At 34.3% G+C, this 20,351-nt stretch overlaps 1 protein-coding gene and 1 non-coding gene across 2 annotated transcripts; both read left to right on the top strand.

The window, feature by feature from the left end:
- The first annotated feature begins 14,106 nt into the window (after positions 1-14,106).
- Positions 14,107-18,899, top strand: LOC104237045 (haloacid dehalogenase-like hydrolase domain-containing protein At4g39970). The gene is made up of 11 exons (XM_009791116.2): positions 14,107-14,549; positions 15,824-15,917; positions 16,020-16,064; positions 16,170-16,220; positions 16,423-16,497; positions 16,585-16,618; positions 17,539-17,594; positions 17,683-17,742; positions 18,264-18,323; positions 18,426-18,472; positions 18,562-18,899. Exons 1-11 carry the CDS (start codon positions 14,179-14,181, stop codon positions 18,608-18,610), a joined length of 942 nt encoding a protein of 313 aa, XP_009789418.1. The 5' UTR covers positions 14,107-14,178; the 3' UTR covers positions 18,611-18,899.
- Positions 18,900-19,892: 993 nt separating this feature from the next.
- TRNAY-GUA (transfer RNA tyrosine (anticodon GUA)) lies at positions 19,893-19,988 on the top strand. Its single transcript has 2 exons — positions 19,893-19,929; positions 19,953-19,988. It is a non-coding gene; the product is annotated as a tRNA-Tyr (tRNA).
- The last annotated feature ends 363 nt before the right edge of the window (positions 19,989-20,351 follow it).

Here is a 20,351-nt window from a genome sequence, read left to right as displayed (position 1 = left end):
CTCGAGATTAGTGTACCAATCAAAAGCATTTTCTTTTAAGGAACAAACAAACTGCTTGACAAGATAATCTCTATAGGTTCCAACATTATTACAAGTTTCGACGAAGTGTGCAATGTGTTGCTTCAGATTTCCTTTACCATCAAATTGTTGAAACTCTGGGGGTTGATAACCTGCAGGCATCTTCAAACTATCAATTCTCGCAATGTATGGCTTTGCATATACGAGAGAAGACTTGGAAGCAACATCGTACTTATCTTTGATGGTTCCCATAATGAAGTCTTTCAATTGGTCAATGGGAATAACCCTGTCAGATGAAATTTGAAATTCTTTAGGAGCCGTTGTCTGCCTTGCAGATGAGTCTCCTTTATCTTGCATCATTGGGAGTTTTCCAGGTGCATGACTTGAATCTCCCTCCATCATGCTTTCAACTCTATCTGTTAGCTTGACAATTTGATTATCTTGATCTTGCATATGCTTCGTTAACCCTTCAATTGCCTTTGTTAAATTTGCGAGTTGTTTTTCAACAGTTGAGGTATTAGTCACCATTGCTTGGATAACCGTCGTGGATGGTGGAGCAAAGCATGGATTTTCTCTTACACCATGCTTTGAGTGGAACAACTCACGTGGAGTGCTTGGAGCAGATCCAGTGATCAAGACATCATCATCGCCCCATGTGATGAGATTCTTAGATCTAGAAGAGCTAAGTAGAGCCAATGTCTTTTCAACAATTTCAGCAATGTTTGCTCCTTCTTCCAATTCAGCTGGAAATGATCTTGCCCCCTTTGAGGATTGAAAATCAAAGATAGGAACTGATGCAGACGACATTTGAAATGTGTGTTGTCCCAGCAAGTTTACTCTGTTCCTAGTGACATGTCCTACGCTTTCCATAGTAGCATCCAACAAGTTTTCCATATCAGATGAAAACTTGGAATTCGTAGCCTTAGCAGTAGTGAGTTTGAAGTTGATCTTCTTAGGAGCCATTTCTGTATTCTTGAAATTTGGTAATTTGAAGAGATGAGAGGTAAAGATTGTCCCACTAGGCATGCCAGAAATTTGTAACAACAAATTTTCAACTTGAGAAAAATAAATAATCAAGACTGAAAAATTGCGTAAGAAATGTAGTATTTGATTTCAATAAATGAAAGTGTTACAATCTCTACGATATTTCTCTGATTCTTCAAGAATGTAAAGTATCTTAATGAGCTTGACTTTGATTTGATTCAAGGGCTTGTAAAGCTTGATCTTGAATCTCCTCCTGGGACTTGAATTTGGGTTTGATCACGAACAAGTAATTTGATCTTAAACGCCTTGGTATTTGATTTGGCTTCGTTCTTGATCTTGAACTTGAACTTGAACTTGTAGCTTGTAGAGAAATCTATTATGTTTGATCCACGAGCTCTCTGCTTGCTTCTTGTTATCACTTCTGGTGTCTTCTAGCTTTATGAAGACCTCTATTTATAGTTGTAGGGAGTGATGTGCTCTGTGATTTGATTGGTCCTTTTGAACTGACCAATACCATCCAGACACTTAGCATGATTTAATTGTCTCATTTATTTGGCTTGGATTGCCACATTACTTGACACATGGCATGATTTCATTGGCTCATTTATTTGTCTTGGATTGCCACATCACTTGACGCATGGAATGATTTCATTGGCTCATTTATTTGTCTTGTATTGCCACGTCACTTGATATGTGGCATGAGCCTGGGCTTTAAGACGGGCTAATAGCCATTTGGACCTTGGGCTAATGGAGTGGGCTTATCATTTAATTTGTAGTCCAATTTAAAGGACTAGTCCAACATATATATATATATAATTAACCCAATTTACCAGCCACAATATTTATTTGGACTAATATCTTAAATTTAATATGGTTTAAATTATTTTATGAATTTAAATCCGATAAAATTTAAATACTTGCGGGGACATGAAGAGTATATAACTTATATACACCCCATGTAAGAATTACTAAGGAAAACCACATGGCTTAGTGCATGGAAAAGACAAGTCGAGGTTATATTGGTCAATTCAAAGGTGATGTTTGTTTGACATTTGGGCTATTTTAATTTGAAGGTGGATGACCAATATGTATACAAGTAATTTTTTCTTATATTAACATATTTAAAGGTTTAGTTAACCAAAAATAGGTTACAGACTCGATCAGCTTCAGGTTATTTGTGTGTTTGGATTAAAGAATTATTTTTAAAAAAAATTGTGACTATTGAGTTACGTAAAATATTTTGTATCAAAGACTTAAAAGAAAGTTAGACTTTTATACAGTCAAAAATTAATAACTTTTTTAAAAATTAATATTTAAAAGTAGATTAAAATATATATTTTTATAAAATATATTAAAATTACGTGAAAATCAAAAGAAAATATGTAGTATAATTTAAGGAAATTTTCATAAAGCACTATCTTTTAGTAGTAACTAGCCATCTATAGATACCATTTGCTATATTACGGATTATAGATACATTTTATGTGGTTATAAGATGTATTTAATGTATTTAAGCTATTGTATTCATGAATACAGTAGCAAAAATAGGCGTGAATCAGGGAAGTCCAGCTAATCAGTTGTCGTATTCGAGTATATTCGACTGTATTCATGGAGTGAAACATGAGATTACAACTGGACATATTATTATATTCGACTATATTTACGGCGTGAAATAAGGAATTACACCATTTTTAAAAGGGAAAGTGAATCAATTAACATAATAGACTCCTAATATAACTCAACAAACTCAATTATAACACACAAGTTTTATATTTTCAGTTATAAAAAAGATTCTCAACCGAAAAATACCCCCAAAACATAGCAATCTTCATAGAAATTATATAATATATCTAAATACATAAATTATATTAATTAAAAAAACTTATGAATACATTCATGGCATATAGTGAGATAGTGAATACAATGAAATACATAAAAAAACAGCGGGATATATTGAAATACAATGAGAAAAAAACACATTGAATACAATGAAATACATGGAATACAACGAGATACATTGAATTACAATGGAAAAAAAATCTTAGAGCATGAGTTTGAACAGTAGAAGAAAAAAAATGATGAATAAGAAATGAAATTTTTTAGATAACAATCTGGTGGAGGGGATGGGTCTTGCATTTGAAATACTTCAAATTCATGATGAGCATCTGCATATCTTCTTTAGAGTTATAATCCTCGGGGGTGAATTTAACGGTAACTCATTATGGGCGTGTAAGTCACATAACCTTAAAATGCTTCCAGACCCCATGAAATCCACCATACCAAATTGAGTTGGGCCTACCAATCCAATTGACCTTTTGTCTAAAATTATTGTAAAAATTACACGGGGTGTTCTATTTGGTCGCCCCCATTTAACCTATACCTATATTTTTTTAAAAAAGTTTTAACTTGTACCTATTTTTTAAACAACTTCAGCCCCCTTTCTCCTCCTCTTTCTCCTCTTTCGTTTTCTTCTTCTTCTTCTTCTTCTTCTTCTTCTTCTTCTTTCTTCTGTTGTTGTTGGTGCTGCTATGAAACTTCAGTTCATGAGATGATTGCCATAAATATGTTTATCTGATTATTTAAAAATAAATTATAAATAATTACGTAAGTTAGTAGATAATAATTTGTGAATATTTTCACGTGCGTAAGTTAGTAGACAATGATAATTCGGTTTTTTCACGTTTATTGTTTCTAAAATTTATGATTTAGATACTGCTGTCAATATGATTATTTATCTAGTATGTTAGAAACTTTTTTCAAAAACTTCAGCTTATTTAGTGCTGAAGTTTTTATAAATGAACTAAATAACTTCATCATCTTATGCTGAAGTTTTTGAAAAAGCTTTATGACAAAACTAATGAATTCAGGACAAAAAACTTCATCTCTTAGTGCTGAAGTTTTTACAAATAAACTAAATAACTTCAGCATCTTCTGCTGAAGTTTTTGAAAAAGCTTATCCAGGACAAAAAAACTTCAGCATGTTTAGTGCTGAAGTTTTTATAAATGAACTAAATAACTTCAGCATCTTCTGCTGAAGTTTTTGAAAAAGTATAATGACAAAACTAATGAATCTAGGACAAAAAAACTTTAGCTTATTTAGTGCAATTACAAATAAAAACTTCAGCAAATAGAGAACAAAACTTTAGCTACTATGCTTAAGTTCAGCAATTACAAACAAAAACTTTAACACACTTGGTTAAGCACACTTGCTACTTCAGGCCCGTCTACTAGAGTGCTGAAGTTTTGCTTGATTGCCTTTGCTACTTCAGCCCGTATGCTGAAGTTACGCGAAAAAGTGGGTACGTTTGCAATTTTTTTTGCAAAGCGAGCACAAGTTAAAACGTGACCCAAAAAGCGGGTATAAATGCAAATGCCCCAAAACTATTATGCTCGATAAAATGGGGGATTTGCATCTATACTCAATTTTTGGATCACTTTTTAACATATACCCACATTGCAAAAAAACAATTGCAAGTATACCCACTTTTCGGGTAACTTCAGACATACAGGCCTGAAGTAGCAAAAACAATCAAGCAAATTTTAGCATGTTTTGTAAACTACAACATGTTTTGGATGAAATTTTTGTTTTGTAATTGCTGAACTTCAATATTCTAGGAGTTGAAAGTTTGTTTAGTATTTGCTGAACTTCAGTATTCTAGGAGCTGGAGTTTGTTTTGTATTTGCTGATCTTCAGCATTCTAAGAGTTGAAGTTTGTTTTGTATTTGCTTAACTTCAGCATTCTAGGAGTTGAAGTTTTTGTTTATATTTGCTGAACTTCAACTCAATTATTCTAGGAGCTCCAACAGCTGAAGCTGCAAGTATTTATAGTCATATGTGAAACACGAGGCAAGTCTTAAGCTCTAACAGCTGAGGTTGCACTTGCAAAGGAGTATACTTTCAGAAGTACTATTGCTGAAGTTCTCTAACCTAGGGGGAAGAATCTTGTTTCATTATCTGCCTAAGCATTGCTTTTGCCTCCTCATTCGTTACATGCTAGTACTTCACAATTTGTCCATCAGCAGGGCTAACAGAAAGATCATCCGAAGGAAAATCTTGTTTACTCATGCGTTTCTTGTTGCCTTCCATCATGTTGATCTAGCAACTAATGCAAGTTGATTCAACAAGTCATTTGTCTAGTGAAGTCTTCGTTACCATAATAATTAGGGGAAAAAGAGGAAAAGAAGAGGAGGAAGAAATGAGCGCATAGATCAGGAGCAAGAAGAGGATGCTGAAGTTGTCAAAATTAGGATATAGGTTAAATAATTTTAAAAATATGGGTATAGGTTAAATGGGGGAGACCAAATAGGCTCCCGTGTAATTTTTACGATAAAATGTCAAAATGGCATGTCATAGCCATTTTTACAGCTGGCTATCCAAACTTAGCCACCATCGCTAATTTCTAGCCATTTTAACTTAAAATATATAGATAATTGATGTTTTACCCTTCTTCTTTTAAACGTCATGTTTAGTTAGTTTTCGTTTTTAAATCGCTTTTCGTTTTCTTGAGAACACTGCACGGATTTCGCTTTCTTGAGAACACTTTCTTCAAAATTCGTCTGGGTTAGGTCAAATTTTCTTCAAATTTCGTCTGAATAAGTGTTATTTTTACAATACTGTAGTTGAATTTTCATTTTAATTATTACTTCGTTGTTTTAATTTTGATTTTGTTAATGTGAGCGTTTAAATTTTTGTGGCATTTTAACATCGACGATTTTTTTTGTTCAGTTGTTCGACTTATTTCTGATAATTTTGATACTCTATTCTTAGTTTTATGTTGTAATAGTTGCGTTACTTGTTTTCATAAGTTGTTCAAATATTTTGCAGTCTCTATATATTAGGGTGGATTTTAAGTAGTTTATTGCTTCAACTGCATTATAGATTGCTGGAGCTCTTGTCATAACTTGAAATACAAAATAATGTGCTGGACTTCATACTTCAAAATTTGATTTCGATATATTACGCTGGAAGTCATTGTATATTATGGCCTTTTTTAATTAGTTTGTTGATTTCTACGCCAGTATAGTTTGCTGGAGTTATTGTCATGTAATTCAAAAATTTTGTTCCAGTATATTATATTGGAAGTCTGATATTTGCAGGTTTGGCGTCCAATATTTTATGCTGGATGAGTATATTATACTGGAATCTTTCTTATTTCTGATAACTTGTTTTTAATGATAATTTGTATCTATTTTTTTATATTTTGTATTTGATTATATTTTTCATTCTACTCCAACATTTTTTTAATAGAATTTTCTATTAGTAGGTCTAGTATATATGGAACTCGTCTATTGCTTTTAGTAAACAATAAAAAAAGAGGTCTATTGGTTGGCTGTATTCCTTACCTGTCAACTCGCAAGCAAGCATTCGTTGTCTTTTGTCACTCAAGTTAGGTATCCATACCGTAACCGTAGTATGGAAGGTTTTCTTTATTGACCACACACTCACCTCTAGCTGTAATCACTCCCTCAAGCAAGCGTACCAGCACACCTACCAACTAAAATGAGGACAACCAGACTAACCCGCCACAACTAATCACTATCACTCGACATACACGCATAACAGGTAAGAGCATACGAAGAAGAGGAAAGGACCTACCTTAGCACATTCACCTGAGGAAGGAAGGGAAGCTACCTAGCCCTGTTAGCTCCTACTAAAGTAAAGGAAGGGAAGAATTGGTCTGAACCTCTTTCTTCTCTTCTTATGATTGTTATGTGATGAGTTTTCTCCTTTTAGGATTAAGTTTCTATCCCCGTGTTGTGCTAAGCTCATTTCTCTTATTAGGTCTTACCTTTTTTACACCGTGGACGTTCAAATTGCATACCATGCAAGTCATTCATTATCCACACATGTCATACATCTTTCATATAGGATGATTTTAGAAAGCGCCTAAGTGTTGGACATTTGCATGATACAGGTAAACCATAGCCTAGAAAGAAGCAGGCAAATCGCTCTAGGTTAAAATAGAACCTACCTCGAAAAATGACTTTAGAAAATGATTACTGCAGATCGACATCGGAGGTGGCCCAAACCTAGGCTGTGACGCTTTCTGTTGAGTACATAATGTTGACTTGAAGTTCATTTACACAGTACGAAAAAATGATTCTAAAGAATGAGACTCAGTCTTAAGCAACTTCTTTATTCCAAACAAAACAAAAATACATGAAATGAACCCACCTATCAAAGTGGGCTTGTCTGCTCATTATTTATTTTGTTTTTGTAATTTTTTTCATTATTGCAATACAAAGTAAAACCTCCACTATACTAGTTATGGAGGGGATTGGCGCCGAATGAAACAAGGGGCTTCGAAACCAGTACTGTACCTGGATTGAAAAGCAGCCCCTTACCCTTTCGGTCGAGCACAACCTCCTGAGTGCTAGGTTAAAGTAACTTCATACTTCAAAAATCCCCGACTGCAAAGGCGCCACCTAGAGACGACATGACAAGAAAAATGAAAAATAACATCGTTGCCCTGCATATTCTTGCGCCGTCCATCAATGCAAAACAGATTAAGCTACGGACATCAAGAGACCGAGATTATATGCTGCTGCATAAGCAGAATCGAAGGAGTTGGTTGAAAGTTAAGGATAGCGTGATTGGCCGATTGGTTGGAAGGTAAGGATAACATGATTGACTACTTTCGGGTCCTATGGATCATGGGCCACAGTTACTTGGGTAGAGACCGCTGAACATCATTTGGACAGGCCGAGGCTATATGGGCTTAGGCCTTTTGATGGCTGTTTCTGGGCTATTTGGATAAATTAAGATCCTTTCATGTAGGAGAGTCTTTTATGGACTCGAATCCTTTACATGATTTCATGTGAGGAGCCACCTTTGACGGGCTTTGAATTTGGACAGATCCATCGGGCCTTCTTGGATGGACTTGGGCTTGCTTTGATGATGGGTAGAAAAATTTCCTGATTTTCTTTCCTTGAAAATGAAGTTTCTGCCCTTGTTGAGTGAGTAAGGCCCGATCGAGCTTATGTGCTTGCCAGGTCTTTTACCATCTGCTTTTCCTCGAAAATGTAAGACTGCTCACCCTCAGTAATCGTATTGTCCGCTCTTTTCATTGATTGTACAACTTTCTCTAAACAAGAAATTTCTAGGGAGTCCTCCAAGTCGGCTAAAGGCGCAATGGCTTTTGGTTTTGAATCCGGCTAAGGTGTGAGCAAGGGTATCTTCTTTGGGGTCTATCACCATGGCCTTTTCCATTAGCTATTACGCTATCCTTCTAATCGGCTAAGGTTGAATATGCTTTTGCTTTAGTTGTTGTCATAGAGCGACCTTCTGTTCTTTGTTTCTAATAAATTTGGTTTCACTATATTATACTGGAGGTCTGACATCTGAAGGCTTGTTGTCTAATATTTTCTGTTGGACTTTCTAGTGTCAAATGAGCATTCATGTTTTCTCTGAAATTTTATTATTCTGAAAACTGTTGATGTCTTAATTCTGGAACCTCGAACAGTCCAACCACACTTTTCATCATTGCATATCAAAGAGTATCTTGTAGTACTTGATCTTTTAATATAGAACTCAAAATGCTCCTTGATTGCTGCTAAGCAAAAACATCTAATCATAACATTTTTTTCTTGAAAAAGTAGATCCCAATTTTACATCATTCAATGATGCATCTTCTTTTAGTATTATCGATGGTGATTCGTTTGCCTTTTCTTTTGGTTTTCTTTTTCTCTCTTCAATTGTGTGTGGTGTTTCAAAATATTGGCCTATTCTCTCATTTTCCATTATAATTTCGGAAATTGGCATGTGTTGCTCTTCTTGTATATATGCGGTTTGCTGCTAGGGGTATTCACGGTTTGGTTTGGTCGGTTTTTGATTAAAACCAAAACCAAACCAATTTAATCGGTTTTTAAAATTTTAAAACCAAAAACCAAACCAAATTAAATACAAACCACCGGTTTGATTGTTGTTGGTTTGGTTCGGTTTGGTTCGATTTTTCGGTTCTTAGTAAGCTAATGATAAGTCGATAATAGTAAAACAACGCTAGACAACAATCTGAAAATAATTTGCTAAATTTATGCTTTTTTTATATATTTCTTTCAGAACTGAAAGTTTATTTACCTGTTTATATGAAAAGAATGAACAAAAACAAACTAAAAGTTTGCTTTCTCAAGCTTTAGCCATTGTTGTCTTGCAATTTGAATTTGCTTTCTTTACTCTTGTGGTGATTTTTTTAACTATTCTGTTAGGCAAAAGTATGTGCGGAGAGTTAGAGAATTAGAGTCTCTTAATGAAAAGAAAATTGGTTGAGTCCTATTATTTTGGGCTTAGGCAATCTTTTAAGATATAAAAGAATAAACCAAAATTCAAAATAACAATTAAAATGCATAAAATATTTAAAATTATTTACAAAAAGATATTATATTGTATATAAATAATTATTAAATTTTGTATATAAATAGTCGGTTTGGTTCGGTTTATTTTTTGGTTTTTTAAAATATAACCAAAACCAAACCAAATATTATCGGTTTTTAAAATTTAAAACCAAAACCAATCCAAATTAAGAAAGATATCGGTTTACTTAATCGGATTGGTTCGATTTTCGGTTTGGATCGGTTTTTCGTCAAACCGTGAACACCCCTATTGGCTGCAATAATTGTTGAATGTCAATCTCCATTACTGCATTACCTTCTTATTGTTCATCTCAAGTAAAAATTTCAGAAAGTATTTCTGATACATCAACAACAAATTTGTAGCCTTTGTAGTACGGATCATTTCTTAAAAGCATCATAAAGGAAGTAAGTTCTTCATCTTTTGTTACATTGTGATGACTTGAAAGGTCATCTTATGTTTTAGAACCTAATTCTGCGCTTTTAAGCTTTAAACAACTCATTTTATCCCTCCTTGATTTGCGTGCACAGTCCGAATGTATTTTTGAAAAGCTTTTATGTTGAAAACTGATAAAAATAAGAATTCTTGTCTAAAAACTTCATTTGAATTGACTTCGATCAATATTTTTGGTAGACAGACCCAGATTCGTATTTTGATGGTCCCGATGGGTCCGTATCGTGATTTGCAACTTGGGCGTATGCCCTAAATCAAATTCAAAAGTTCCTAGCCCGAGATATTGGACTTTGTCGAAATTTGAAAGAAAGGCTTAATGAAATTGAAATGTTTGACTTTTTGGATAACGGGTTCGTATTTTAATTTTGGAATACGGTATAGGCCAATACCATATTTATGACTTGTCTATGAAATTTGGTGATAAACAGAGTTGGTCTGACGTGATTCAGACGTCCGATTGTGAAAATAAAAGTTTAAAAGTTTTCTTGAAAATTTCATTTGATTTGGTGTTCAATTCGTAGTTCTAGGTGTTATTTTGGCGATTTGATCATGCGAGCAAGTTCGTATGATGTTTTTAGACTTGTGCACACTTTTGGTTTAGAGCCCCGAAGGCTCGAGTCAGTTTCGAATAAGCTACGGAGTGAAATTTGGACTTAGAACATTGTTGGTATTTCCAGTTCTGGTGCAGGCCTCTGATTTCGCATTTGCTTTTGACTCATTAGCTATGACACTAGAAGATTGTCCAACAGGGGCGTAAATACAGAATGAAACATTCTCTGCAGGGATATGTGATTTTGTTATCCTTTTCAGATCTGTAAATGCATATGGCATTTGATTTGCCATTTTCTGCAAATGGATAATCTTTTGCACCTATGTTTCACAAATAAAGGCACGTGGATCAAGATGAGATAATGATGTATTTTTTCACAAAATTTCACGTTTGGTTTCACCAATTTCTCCCCCTAATTTTGGGAAAAATGCCTCATCAATCGACAATCTGCAAATCGAGCAATGAACAAATCTCCCGTTAATGTTTCAAGGTAGTGAATAATGGAGGGCAATTCAAACCCAATATTTATTCCTAACCTTCTTTGGAGACCCATCTCGGTGTGATATGGGGGTGCTACAGGCACATATGCAGCTCATCCAAAAATTCTTAAATGAGACATATTAGGTTCATGACCCAAAACTAATTGCAACGGGGAATATTTATGATAATTTATCGGTCTGAGACGAATTAGCATTGCTGCATGCAAAATGGCATGACCCCAAGCTGAAGTGGGTAACTTCATTTTCATGAGTAATGGTCTTGCTATCAATTGTAGATGTTTAATCAAAGATTCTGCAAGGCCATTTTGAGTGTGAACATGAGCTACAGAATGTTCCACTTTTATCCTAATTAATAAGCAATAATCATTAAATGCTTGGAATGAAAACTCAGTGGTATTATCAAATCTAATAAACTTAATTAGATTATCGAAAAATTGTGCCCGTAATAGGATTATTTGTTCCATTAATTTTGCAAATACTAGGTTTCGAGATGACAATAGGCATACATGAGACCATCTTGAAGATGCATCTATTAAGACCATAAAATATCTAAACGACCCACTAGGTGGGTGAATAAGTTCACAAATATCCCCTTGTATACATTCCAAAAAATGCAGGGGACTCAATCCCAATCTTTTATTGTGATGGTCTAATAATCAACCTGCCTTGATAACAAGAAGTGCAAGAAAATTCATTATTTTAAGGAATCTTTAAATTCTTTAATGGATGCCCATTTGAGTTCTCTATAATTCGTCTCATCATAATTGATCCGGGATGTCCCAATCGATCATGCCAAAGAATAAAAGTATTGGAATTATTAACCTTTTGATTTACGATAGAATGTGCCTCAATTGCACTAATTCTTGTCCAATACAGGCCACAAGATAGAGATGGAAACTTCTCAATAACTCTTTTCTGGCCAGAGACTTTCTTGGTAACGATGAGATATTCGATATTATTCTCATCTATTGTCTCAATATGAAATCCATTTCTGTGGATATCTTTAAAGCTCAACAAGTTCCTCTTGGACTTCTAGAAGAACATTGCATTCTCTATGATAAGTATTGTTCCTTTAGGCAGAGTTATAGTAGCTCTTCCAGAGCTTTCAATTAGATTACTATTACCAAAAATTGTAGTAGCATCTGCCTTATACATACTTAAATGAGAGAAATATTTCTTCTCTTTGAATATTATATGTGTGTACATGAATCAATTAAGCAAATATTTTTACAATTGAACTTTGATCCAAGTTTGCTTTGAAAGATATCCATATTGCTTCCCATAGTTTGACATGCAAAAGAAGTATATAAATAAATATTAGTAATTTTAGAGAAAAGGGAAAAGAAATAAAGTTAAACCAATAATTCAATAGCAACCTTTTAATGCATTTTCTGGCAAATTCTAATTATTATACAAATAATTATGCAACAAAAATAAATACAAGTACACATAGGACTAATACAACTACACCAAATTTATTTACATGTATAAGTTATTTGTGTTTTCCTACACATTGTATGAAAAACAATTGATCCGTGTAAGAAAAGAACATACTCATGAAAAACAATTGAGGTTGCAGTAACAAAAGTTGTTCCAGGGTACTTGTAAACCTTTTCTTAAAGAGAATTAAATTAACGTAAAGGAAAATCAAAAGCGTTAAAAGATCACTGAGACTAGGACACCGATTAATAAGATATTACTCATTGTTTGTGAAATTTATAAAATTTCGGAAATACAAATATTCTCAAGAACTATATAAGAAGTATTATAAAGTGCAATAAAAATTACAAGATGTTTATTCATTAGATACTACGAATAGAAAAACATAAAAATCAAACTGTTCAATCATCTCTAACCACAGATCCATCACCAATCGAGTGGTTTATTTTTCCATCATGATGCTCAAAAAAATCTGCCACATCCAAGTGGGTGATGTCAAATTCATTGTCATAGACAAAATTAGCTTCATGATCTTTATTCTTTAGAGATACTTGATAAAGCTCAACCAAATATTTTTGTATGCGATAAATTTTTGCCCAATGCCCTTTTCCACCGCAATGATAGCATTCGGTTTCTGAACCCTTTGCGTTTCGCTTCTCATCTTTCCCTTTCCACTTTTGGAAGTTATTTTTCTTTAGAGAATGATTAACACTAGGAAAATTTCTTCCTTGGACATGGCCACGACCACGACCACGAACATGGCCACGACCATTTCAATATTTAGCATAATAGGAATACACCTCATCCTCTTTAGGCAATGGTGTAGACCCAGTGGGTCGATTTTCATGATTTCTCATAAGCAATTCATTGTTTTGTTCAGCCACAAGTAGAAGAGAAATCAACTAAGAGTACTTCTTGAAACTTTTCTCTTGGTACTGCTGTTGCAAGACCATATTAGAGGCATGAAACGTTGTGAACATTTTTTCAAGCATATCATAGTCACTAATATTATCTCAACAGAGTTTCAATTTAGAAGTAATTCTGAACATCGCAGAATTATATTCAAAAACACACTTAAATTGGAGCCTCATATGAGCCCAATCATATCGTGTTTGTGGAAGAGTGACCGACTTTAAGTTGTCATATCTTTCCTTTAAGCCATCCCACAAAACAAGTGAGTCTTTGACTATGAGATATTCTATTTTCAACCTTCATCAAGGTGATGGCGCAAGAAAATCAAGGCTTTAGCACAGTCTTGTGTAGATGTTTTATCTTTATCTTTAATGGCGTCTCCAAGACCCATTGCATCTAAATGGATATCAACATCCAATACCGATGTCATATAGTTCTTGCCTAAAATTTCAAGGGCAACGAACCTTCTTTTCATAATATCAGACATAGTTAAAAAAAAAATACAAATTTGAGAAAAATTATACCTTAATTTTCTCAAAGATCTTCTTGAGATGGTAGAGTCTCGTGCTGATAACGTGTTATGAAATATAACCCAAAGTAACAATATAGAACAAGCAAAAACAAACAAAGAGATATAGGGAGAAAGAGAGTAAGAGAGATTCTTATTTTTTCTTCAATTGTATGTATTTTCCTATCTATTACATAACCTTTATATGGACATGAAAAATGAAGAAAATATGTCATTGAACATAAAAATAATATTATTAAATATGTCATTAAACATTTGAGACAAAGATCATAGATGAAAAGTAGAGATTCACTTTAATTCGATATTTATCATAACAGTAATCTGTTTATTATGAACGGTTTATATCCGTTATTTTCATGTTCCCGCAAAAAACAAAAAAGAAACTAAAAAATCCCAATTTGCCGATAACCACACGAATCAAACCCCGCCATACCAATTCACGGCTATGGCGTCCATCACTATACTTGTCTCTCCACCAAATCTGCAGTATTCACTCTCCTCTCGCAATTCACTCTTCTTTTCTCCTACAATTACAAGACTTAGAACCTCTTCTTCGTCTTCCTCCTATTCTTTAACTCCAAAATCGCTAGCAATTTCAGCTTCTTCTTCTTCGCGTGCGCTAGAAGCTTTGATATTTGATTGCGATGGCGTTATATTGGAATCTGAACACCTTCATCGCCAAGCCTACAACGACGCTTTCTCCCATTTCAATGTGCGCTGCCCTTCTTCTACTTCCGATGAACCGCTGAATTGGAGTCTCGAGTTCTATGATGTTTTTCAGAATCAAGTTGGTGGCGGTAAACCCAAAATGCGATGGTTATTCTCTATCTCTTCGTTCAATTGTTCTGATTATAAGATATATGTAGTGGGTTTTAGTTATATATCTTAGTGTAATGAATCTTTTACACAATAAGTACAATACTACAATTTGACTTTGTTACAGCAGGTTACTTACCATTTTATTCTAGGTTACCAATCAATGCTAGCAAGGATGGAGGCAGAAGCCGAGTTACGGTTTCGGCCGAACCCAGTAGCTTTTGCTCAAATAGGGTATTTGTGTTAAAAATATATATAAAATATGTACAAATATTAAATTTAGACCTCAGTCATTAGCACTTGAAGTCATCGCTCTAAAATCCAGAACCCATAAGGTTGAAGTCCTGGCTCTGCCTCTGAATGTTAGTAGTAGTAATAACTAAGAGTGTACTTCCTTTAATGTTTAACATTTTAAAGAATTAAATTATATGCCTAGACAATCTAATGACTTTTTTACATTATTAGTGTAGTTTAATATGTTATAACAAGTTACTTACCATATATTAAGAATTACCAATCAATGCTCCTAAAAAGAGTTACTTATAATGGCTTCTTAAGTAACCTGATTTTATAAATGTATTTTTTACACTGTCCATGCATAGAATTTAAACTCAAATTTCATGAAGAATTGTTTCATATCTTTTGATATTTATGCGTTTGAGTTTTACTGTTACCCATTCTAAGATGATCTTCTTCACGTGCTTGACATACAATTTTTTTTTTTAACCCATACGTAAGGTAGCAAGCTATGAGCAGTGGGGAGCTTAGTGGAGCGAAGGAGATTGTTGTAAAATTATACCGTACAAATAGAATAAAAATAAAATATTTTTTTTAGTTATATATAAACCGGTGAATCCCCAAATTCTAGTGAAGTGACCATGGGTTCAAAAATTTATTTAGGTAACAAGTTCAAACCCAAGTGTGACATTTTCTTACATATTTGAATCCTTTTATATAAGTTTCTAGTTTCGCCGTTGCCTATGAGATAATTAAAGAAATAGAATAGAGAAGTTAGTTTCTTTCGCCGGATAAACTTTCAAATTTCCCTACTATCCTATCAGCACGGCAATCACAAATACAATCACTAGTGGAATGAAGAAGAGTTGTATACTTTTTGTAAGCTTAATAATTCAATAAGCGGCTTTTCTTGCGTAAAAAAATGTTGATGGGCAATGAGACTGATCCAAATATTTACACAAGCTTTTAGATGAGGCTTGTTCACACTTTTCTAACATTAGCATATACTAATGGAGTGTTTCGGATCGTCTTGATAGGTATTTTAAGGAGCATGGATGGCCGACTTCAACAATCTTTCAGAATCCTCCGGAGGATGACAGCGATAGAGCCAAGCTCATTGATACTCTTCAAGTACTATATATCATATTTTTCTTATTCTTTTCACTATCACTAGTGAATTGGCATATGTGTCGGTACCTTTTGGCATTCTTTCCGTTCTTTCCCTTTTTGTAGGATTGGAAGACTGAGAGGTACAAACAGATAATCAAATCAGGAACTGTGAGATAAATGATCTATATTCATCATTTGTCCTTTTTAAATCGTTTAACTGCTGTAACATATCCAATTTTCTTTTACTAACTGGCTTGATATTGCTTTTGGCAGGTTAAGCCAAGACCAGGAGTTTTAAGATTGATGGACGAAGCCAGGGCTGCTGTAAGATGTTTGCCTTTGAATACAGTTCTTACTCTATAATGGTACTTTATGTTCGGTTATTTGATCTGAAGAAGATAACTTTGAGGGGTTGCTAGGGTGATTATCTTTTACGTGGATTCATGTATTGCACTTTCTATTCTATGCTCAGAGAGAATCTCATACCTAGTCAAGTGGCTTTAATGCCTTTTCTTCTGTATCTCAGGGCAAGAAGCTCGCTGTCTGCTCTGCTGCAACCAAAAGTTCAGTTATAATGTGTCTTGAGAATCTTATAGGACTTGTAAGTTTTCTGCTTTTTGGAAGCATGTTTCCTTTGAGTATTACTTCTTGTCGAACATGGTTAATTGTTTGTGCAACTTGCTTTTAGGATCGGTTCCACGGTCTTGATTGCTTCCTTGCAGGTATGTATCTTTATCCTTTTTGGACTTGTTTTGATGGGTTGTACTACCTATTTTGGTAAAAACGCATGCTAAAGTCATAACTAGTTAATAAAGTACAGGGAAGCAAAACAAAAAGATTGTGAACATGATAATAATTTCCGTGCAGCAGTGTGTTTGCAACAATTCCATCAATATCTATCCATCATAGATACAAAAATTATCGAGAAAAAGTCAATTTACGTCTCACCAGAAACAGTTGAAATCAGTCGTAACTTATGAAGCTTATTTCAACATATTGATTGCTAGTTACTTCTGATTCTATAGGAAATGACTATTTGCAACTTGCAAGTTTAGATAGGCAACTCTAAGGGTGCAGTGAGAGCTATTATGCGTTCAAGTTAATCAGTTCCTACACAATTCCGAAATTACTTACAAGTACCTCACGTTACGTAGACAAAGCTAGTCTTTGATGATATTATACTGGCCCAAAGGTATCCTATGGTGCTGTTGGTTAGTAGTTGAAACCCATAAGCGGTCAAGAAGCGGGAGAATTCTGTTTTAATGATAGATAGGAAGATGGAGAATCTTGTACCCCAATCTAAAAGATATGTAGTAAAAGATCAGTAACACAAGCATAGAGCATAAGAGGCTTAGTGCGGCTTCTCCAACTTCAATCTATTGAATTTTTCCTAGTTTCATGTATTTGTATGCTGAAAGTTGTCTGGTTAGTAATGTGATTTCAATTCTATTATGCTGTTGCAAACTGAAGTTTTGCAGATAAATCAATTCTGGTTTCAACACATCCATTACATCTTGAAACTACTACTACTACTATATATGACACATGATTTTAGTCACTAGGAGATTAACTTTCTGTTTTAGATGTGTTCAGCACAAGATTCTCAGAATATGTAATATATTTTGGCTTTTGTAATTTCCAGGTGATGATGTGAAAGTAAAAAAGCCTGATCCTTCAATATACATTACAGCTGCCGAGGTGATTAATACTTTAAAGTATTTGCACTTGCAAGCCGCATATTCTAATTTTTACTTACTGCTTTGGACATTTGGTTTGTATTTGGCAGAAACTTGGCGTCTCAGAAAGCAATTGTTTGGTGGTGGAGGATAGTGTCATCGGGCTACAGGTTCATCTCCCAATTTTCTGGAAAGAGTATTATATTTTTATTCATTAATGTGGTGCTTTTTGAGCTGAGAGTCTATGGGAAACAGTCTCTCTATCTCCACAAGGTAGGGGTAAAACTGCGTGCACACTACCCTTCCCAGGCCTCACTATGTGGGATTATACTGGGTTTGTTGTTGTTGTCTTATAATTTTATGTTCTTTTGAGTGGCTGTGTTTAGTTCGAAGTAGTCATTTGATTCTTATTAAAATGTGGACAAAGAGCGGTAGCACACTGAAAATTTAATGCCTATTTGTAACTCACCCTCATTAGAATATCTTTGCCTTCTCGCAAAACTAATCTCATCTTCTTAATAGGCTTATATGGCTGATCAAAATTATATTTTTAGGCTTCGGATCTATGAACTGCAGTGTTCATTATAACATGAATACCAGTTGTTTTGCCAGAGTAACTGTTCTGAAGTATTCATATAACTGTTCTGTACTATCTTTTTTTACCAAACTCTGTACTTAACCAATTTCTCAGGCTGCAACTGGTGCTGGAATGTTGTGCGTGATAACCTACACATCATCTACCGCGGATCAGGTAACACACATCATTCTTTTCTCCTTCAAATATTTCATATTGTCGATTCCCGTGCTTAATGTATATTGACATCGCTATCAAATACGTTACCATGCTTCACAGGATTTCAAAGAAGCCATAGCAATCTATCCTGATTTGAGTGATGTTAGGTATGAATATATGCTGTTCATTTTGTAGTATAGTAATTTACTTCTAGGGATGGGGCACTTATGACTAGTTAATTGTTGCATCCTTGCAGATTTAATGATTTAGAGTCACTTCTTCAAGATGTTGTGGTCACGAAGTAGGGTAGAGGGACGGGCCATTATCCTAGTATATCGAAGCTAAAACAGCGGATTTCTAGTTTTTGAAAGCTATTTGAAGTCCCTAAATATGCAGTGAAAGCTTCACTTCAGCAAGAAATCTATGAAGCCTTTGCTGTATTTAGAGGTTCTTGTGCTGCTTGTATCATTTTTGTTCTAAAATATACTGTTCATAATTATTCATTTGTGTAAAATAACAGTTATTACGTCCCATTGGCAATACTTAATTTCTCTGTATATGTCAATAAAATGTAGTCTTATTTCTCTGTTCCCAGCACTTCGACCCCCCCCCCCACCCCCACCCCCACCCCAACCAAAAAAAAATCAAATGCCAGTCTTCCTATTTAAAGTTTTCCAACTAAGCACCTCAAGTTGGTAAAAACATACAATAAAAGCATTTGACGTATGTGATATTGATTTAATTCCAGAAAAAAATATATGGATTTAATTGATGTGGCCAAAGTGCGTGAAATTTGATGAAAGTACCATTACCATAGGCTTTAAATTATGATTATTTTTTAGCATTCTCAATATTACTTTTTTCTTTTCTGTCAATGCTTTCGTAAAACAAAATTTGATCAATAAGCTCACCTATTCAAAAGTTAGAGAATTCGCAATTTTAATCCTTCACTTGGTGATCTTGTCGAACAACAACTTAGCATTTAGGGAACTAGAAATATAATTTTCGATTATGCAGTTTATAACTTTATATGAAAACCAAGCAAAAGTATGACTTCCATTTTCGAGCAATGAAAATGATTAATCTTTTCATAGAGAGTGTCTTAGAGCCCGTTTGGCTTAGCTGATTTAGAGTAGCTGATAAGTATTAGATGTTGAAAAGCATTTTTAAGTACTGAAACTCATTTAAAAAATAAGCAGTTACGTGTTTGGATAAAAATGCTAAGCAGCTGAAGAACTGGGTATACAAAGAGTTTTGTTTTAAAAAGAAGTATTTTAGGAATAGAAGAGTAAATATTTTGGTCAACCTAAAGTGTTTATAAGTTGAAATTTGATAAGTTGGGGAGACCAACTTATGACTTTTGACTTATTTTTGGCTTATAAGCACTTTTAATTTTACCAAACGCGTAAATAAGCCAAAAAATAGTTATAAGCTCGTTTGACCAGCTTATAAGCTTAGCCAAACTCCCTCCTACTCTTTTAGCGGACTTACAAGATGTGAATTTGAATTAGTCAACGGAGGTTTTAAATACCGGATGTTTAAATTAACAAAGGATATATATTATTAAGTTTAGAGCCTTAAACAAATCCGACCTTAGCTCAGTTGGTAGAGCGGAGGACTGTAGTTGGGGGTGTAAACCTTTCAGATATCCTTAGGTCACTGGTTCGAATCCGGTAGGTCGGAATTGTTTTTTTATTTTATTTAATTTCATTTCTTTTACTCTTTTCTGTTGGTTTTTCTTATGTGGTTTTGCAGGGAAAATTTTTCTTGCAGTTTTGCTATTTTGTAGAAACTTTAGTGCGAAACAGATCTTTTGGTTAAAGTTGGACCCAGGATTTAAATACTGCGTATGCATTTAATGTTTCCAACAATTTAGCGCAACATTTGAGCAAAATAATACCTGAATAGCAAAATATTTAGCTCAAACAACAACAACAGCCCAGTAAAATCTCACTAGTGAGGTCTGGGTAGGGTAGTGTGTAAGCAGACCTTACCCCTACCCCGAAGGGGTAAAGAGACTGTTTCCAAAAGACCATCGGCTCAAGA

This window comes from Nicotiana sylvestris, chromosome 5, assembly GCF_000393655.2.
Source record: "Nicotiana sylvestris chromosome 5, ASM39365v2, whole genome shotgun sequence".
Taxonomy (NCBI): domain Eukaryota; kingdom Viridiplantae; phylum Streptophyta; class Magnoliopsida; order Solanales; family Solanaceae; genus Nicotiana; species Nicotiana sylvestris.
The sequence above is the reverse complement of the archived record's forward strand: the minus strand, read 5'-3'. Positions and strand labels throughout refer to the sequence as shown.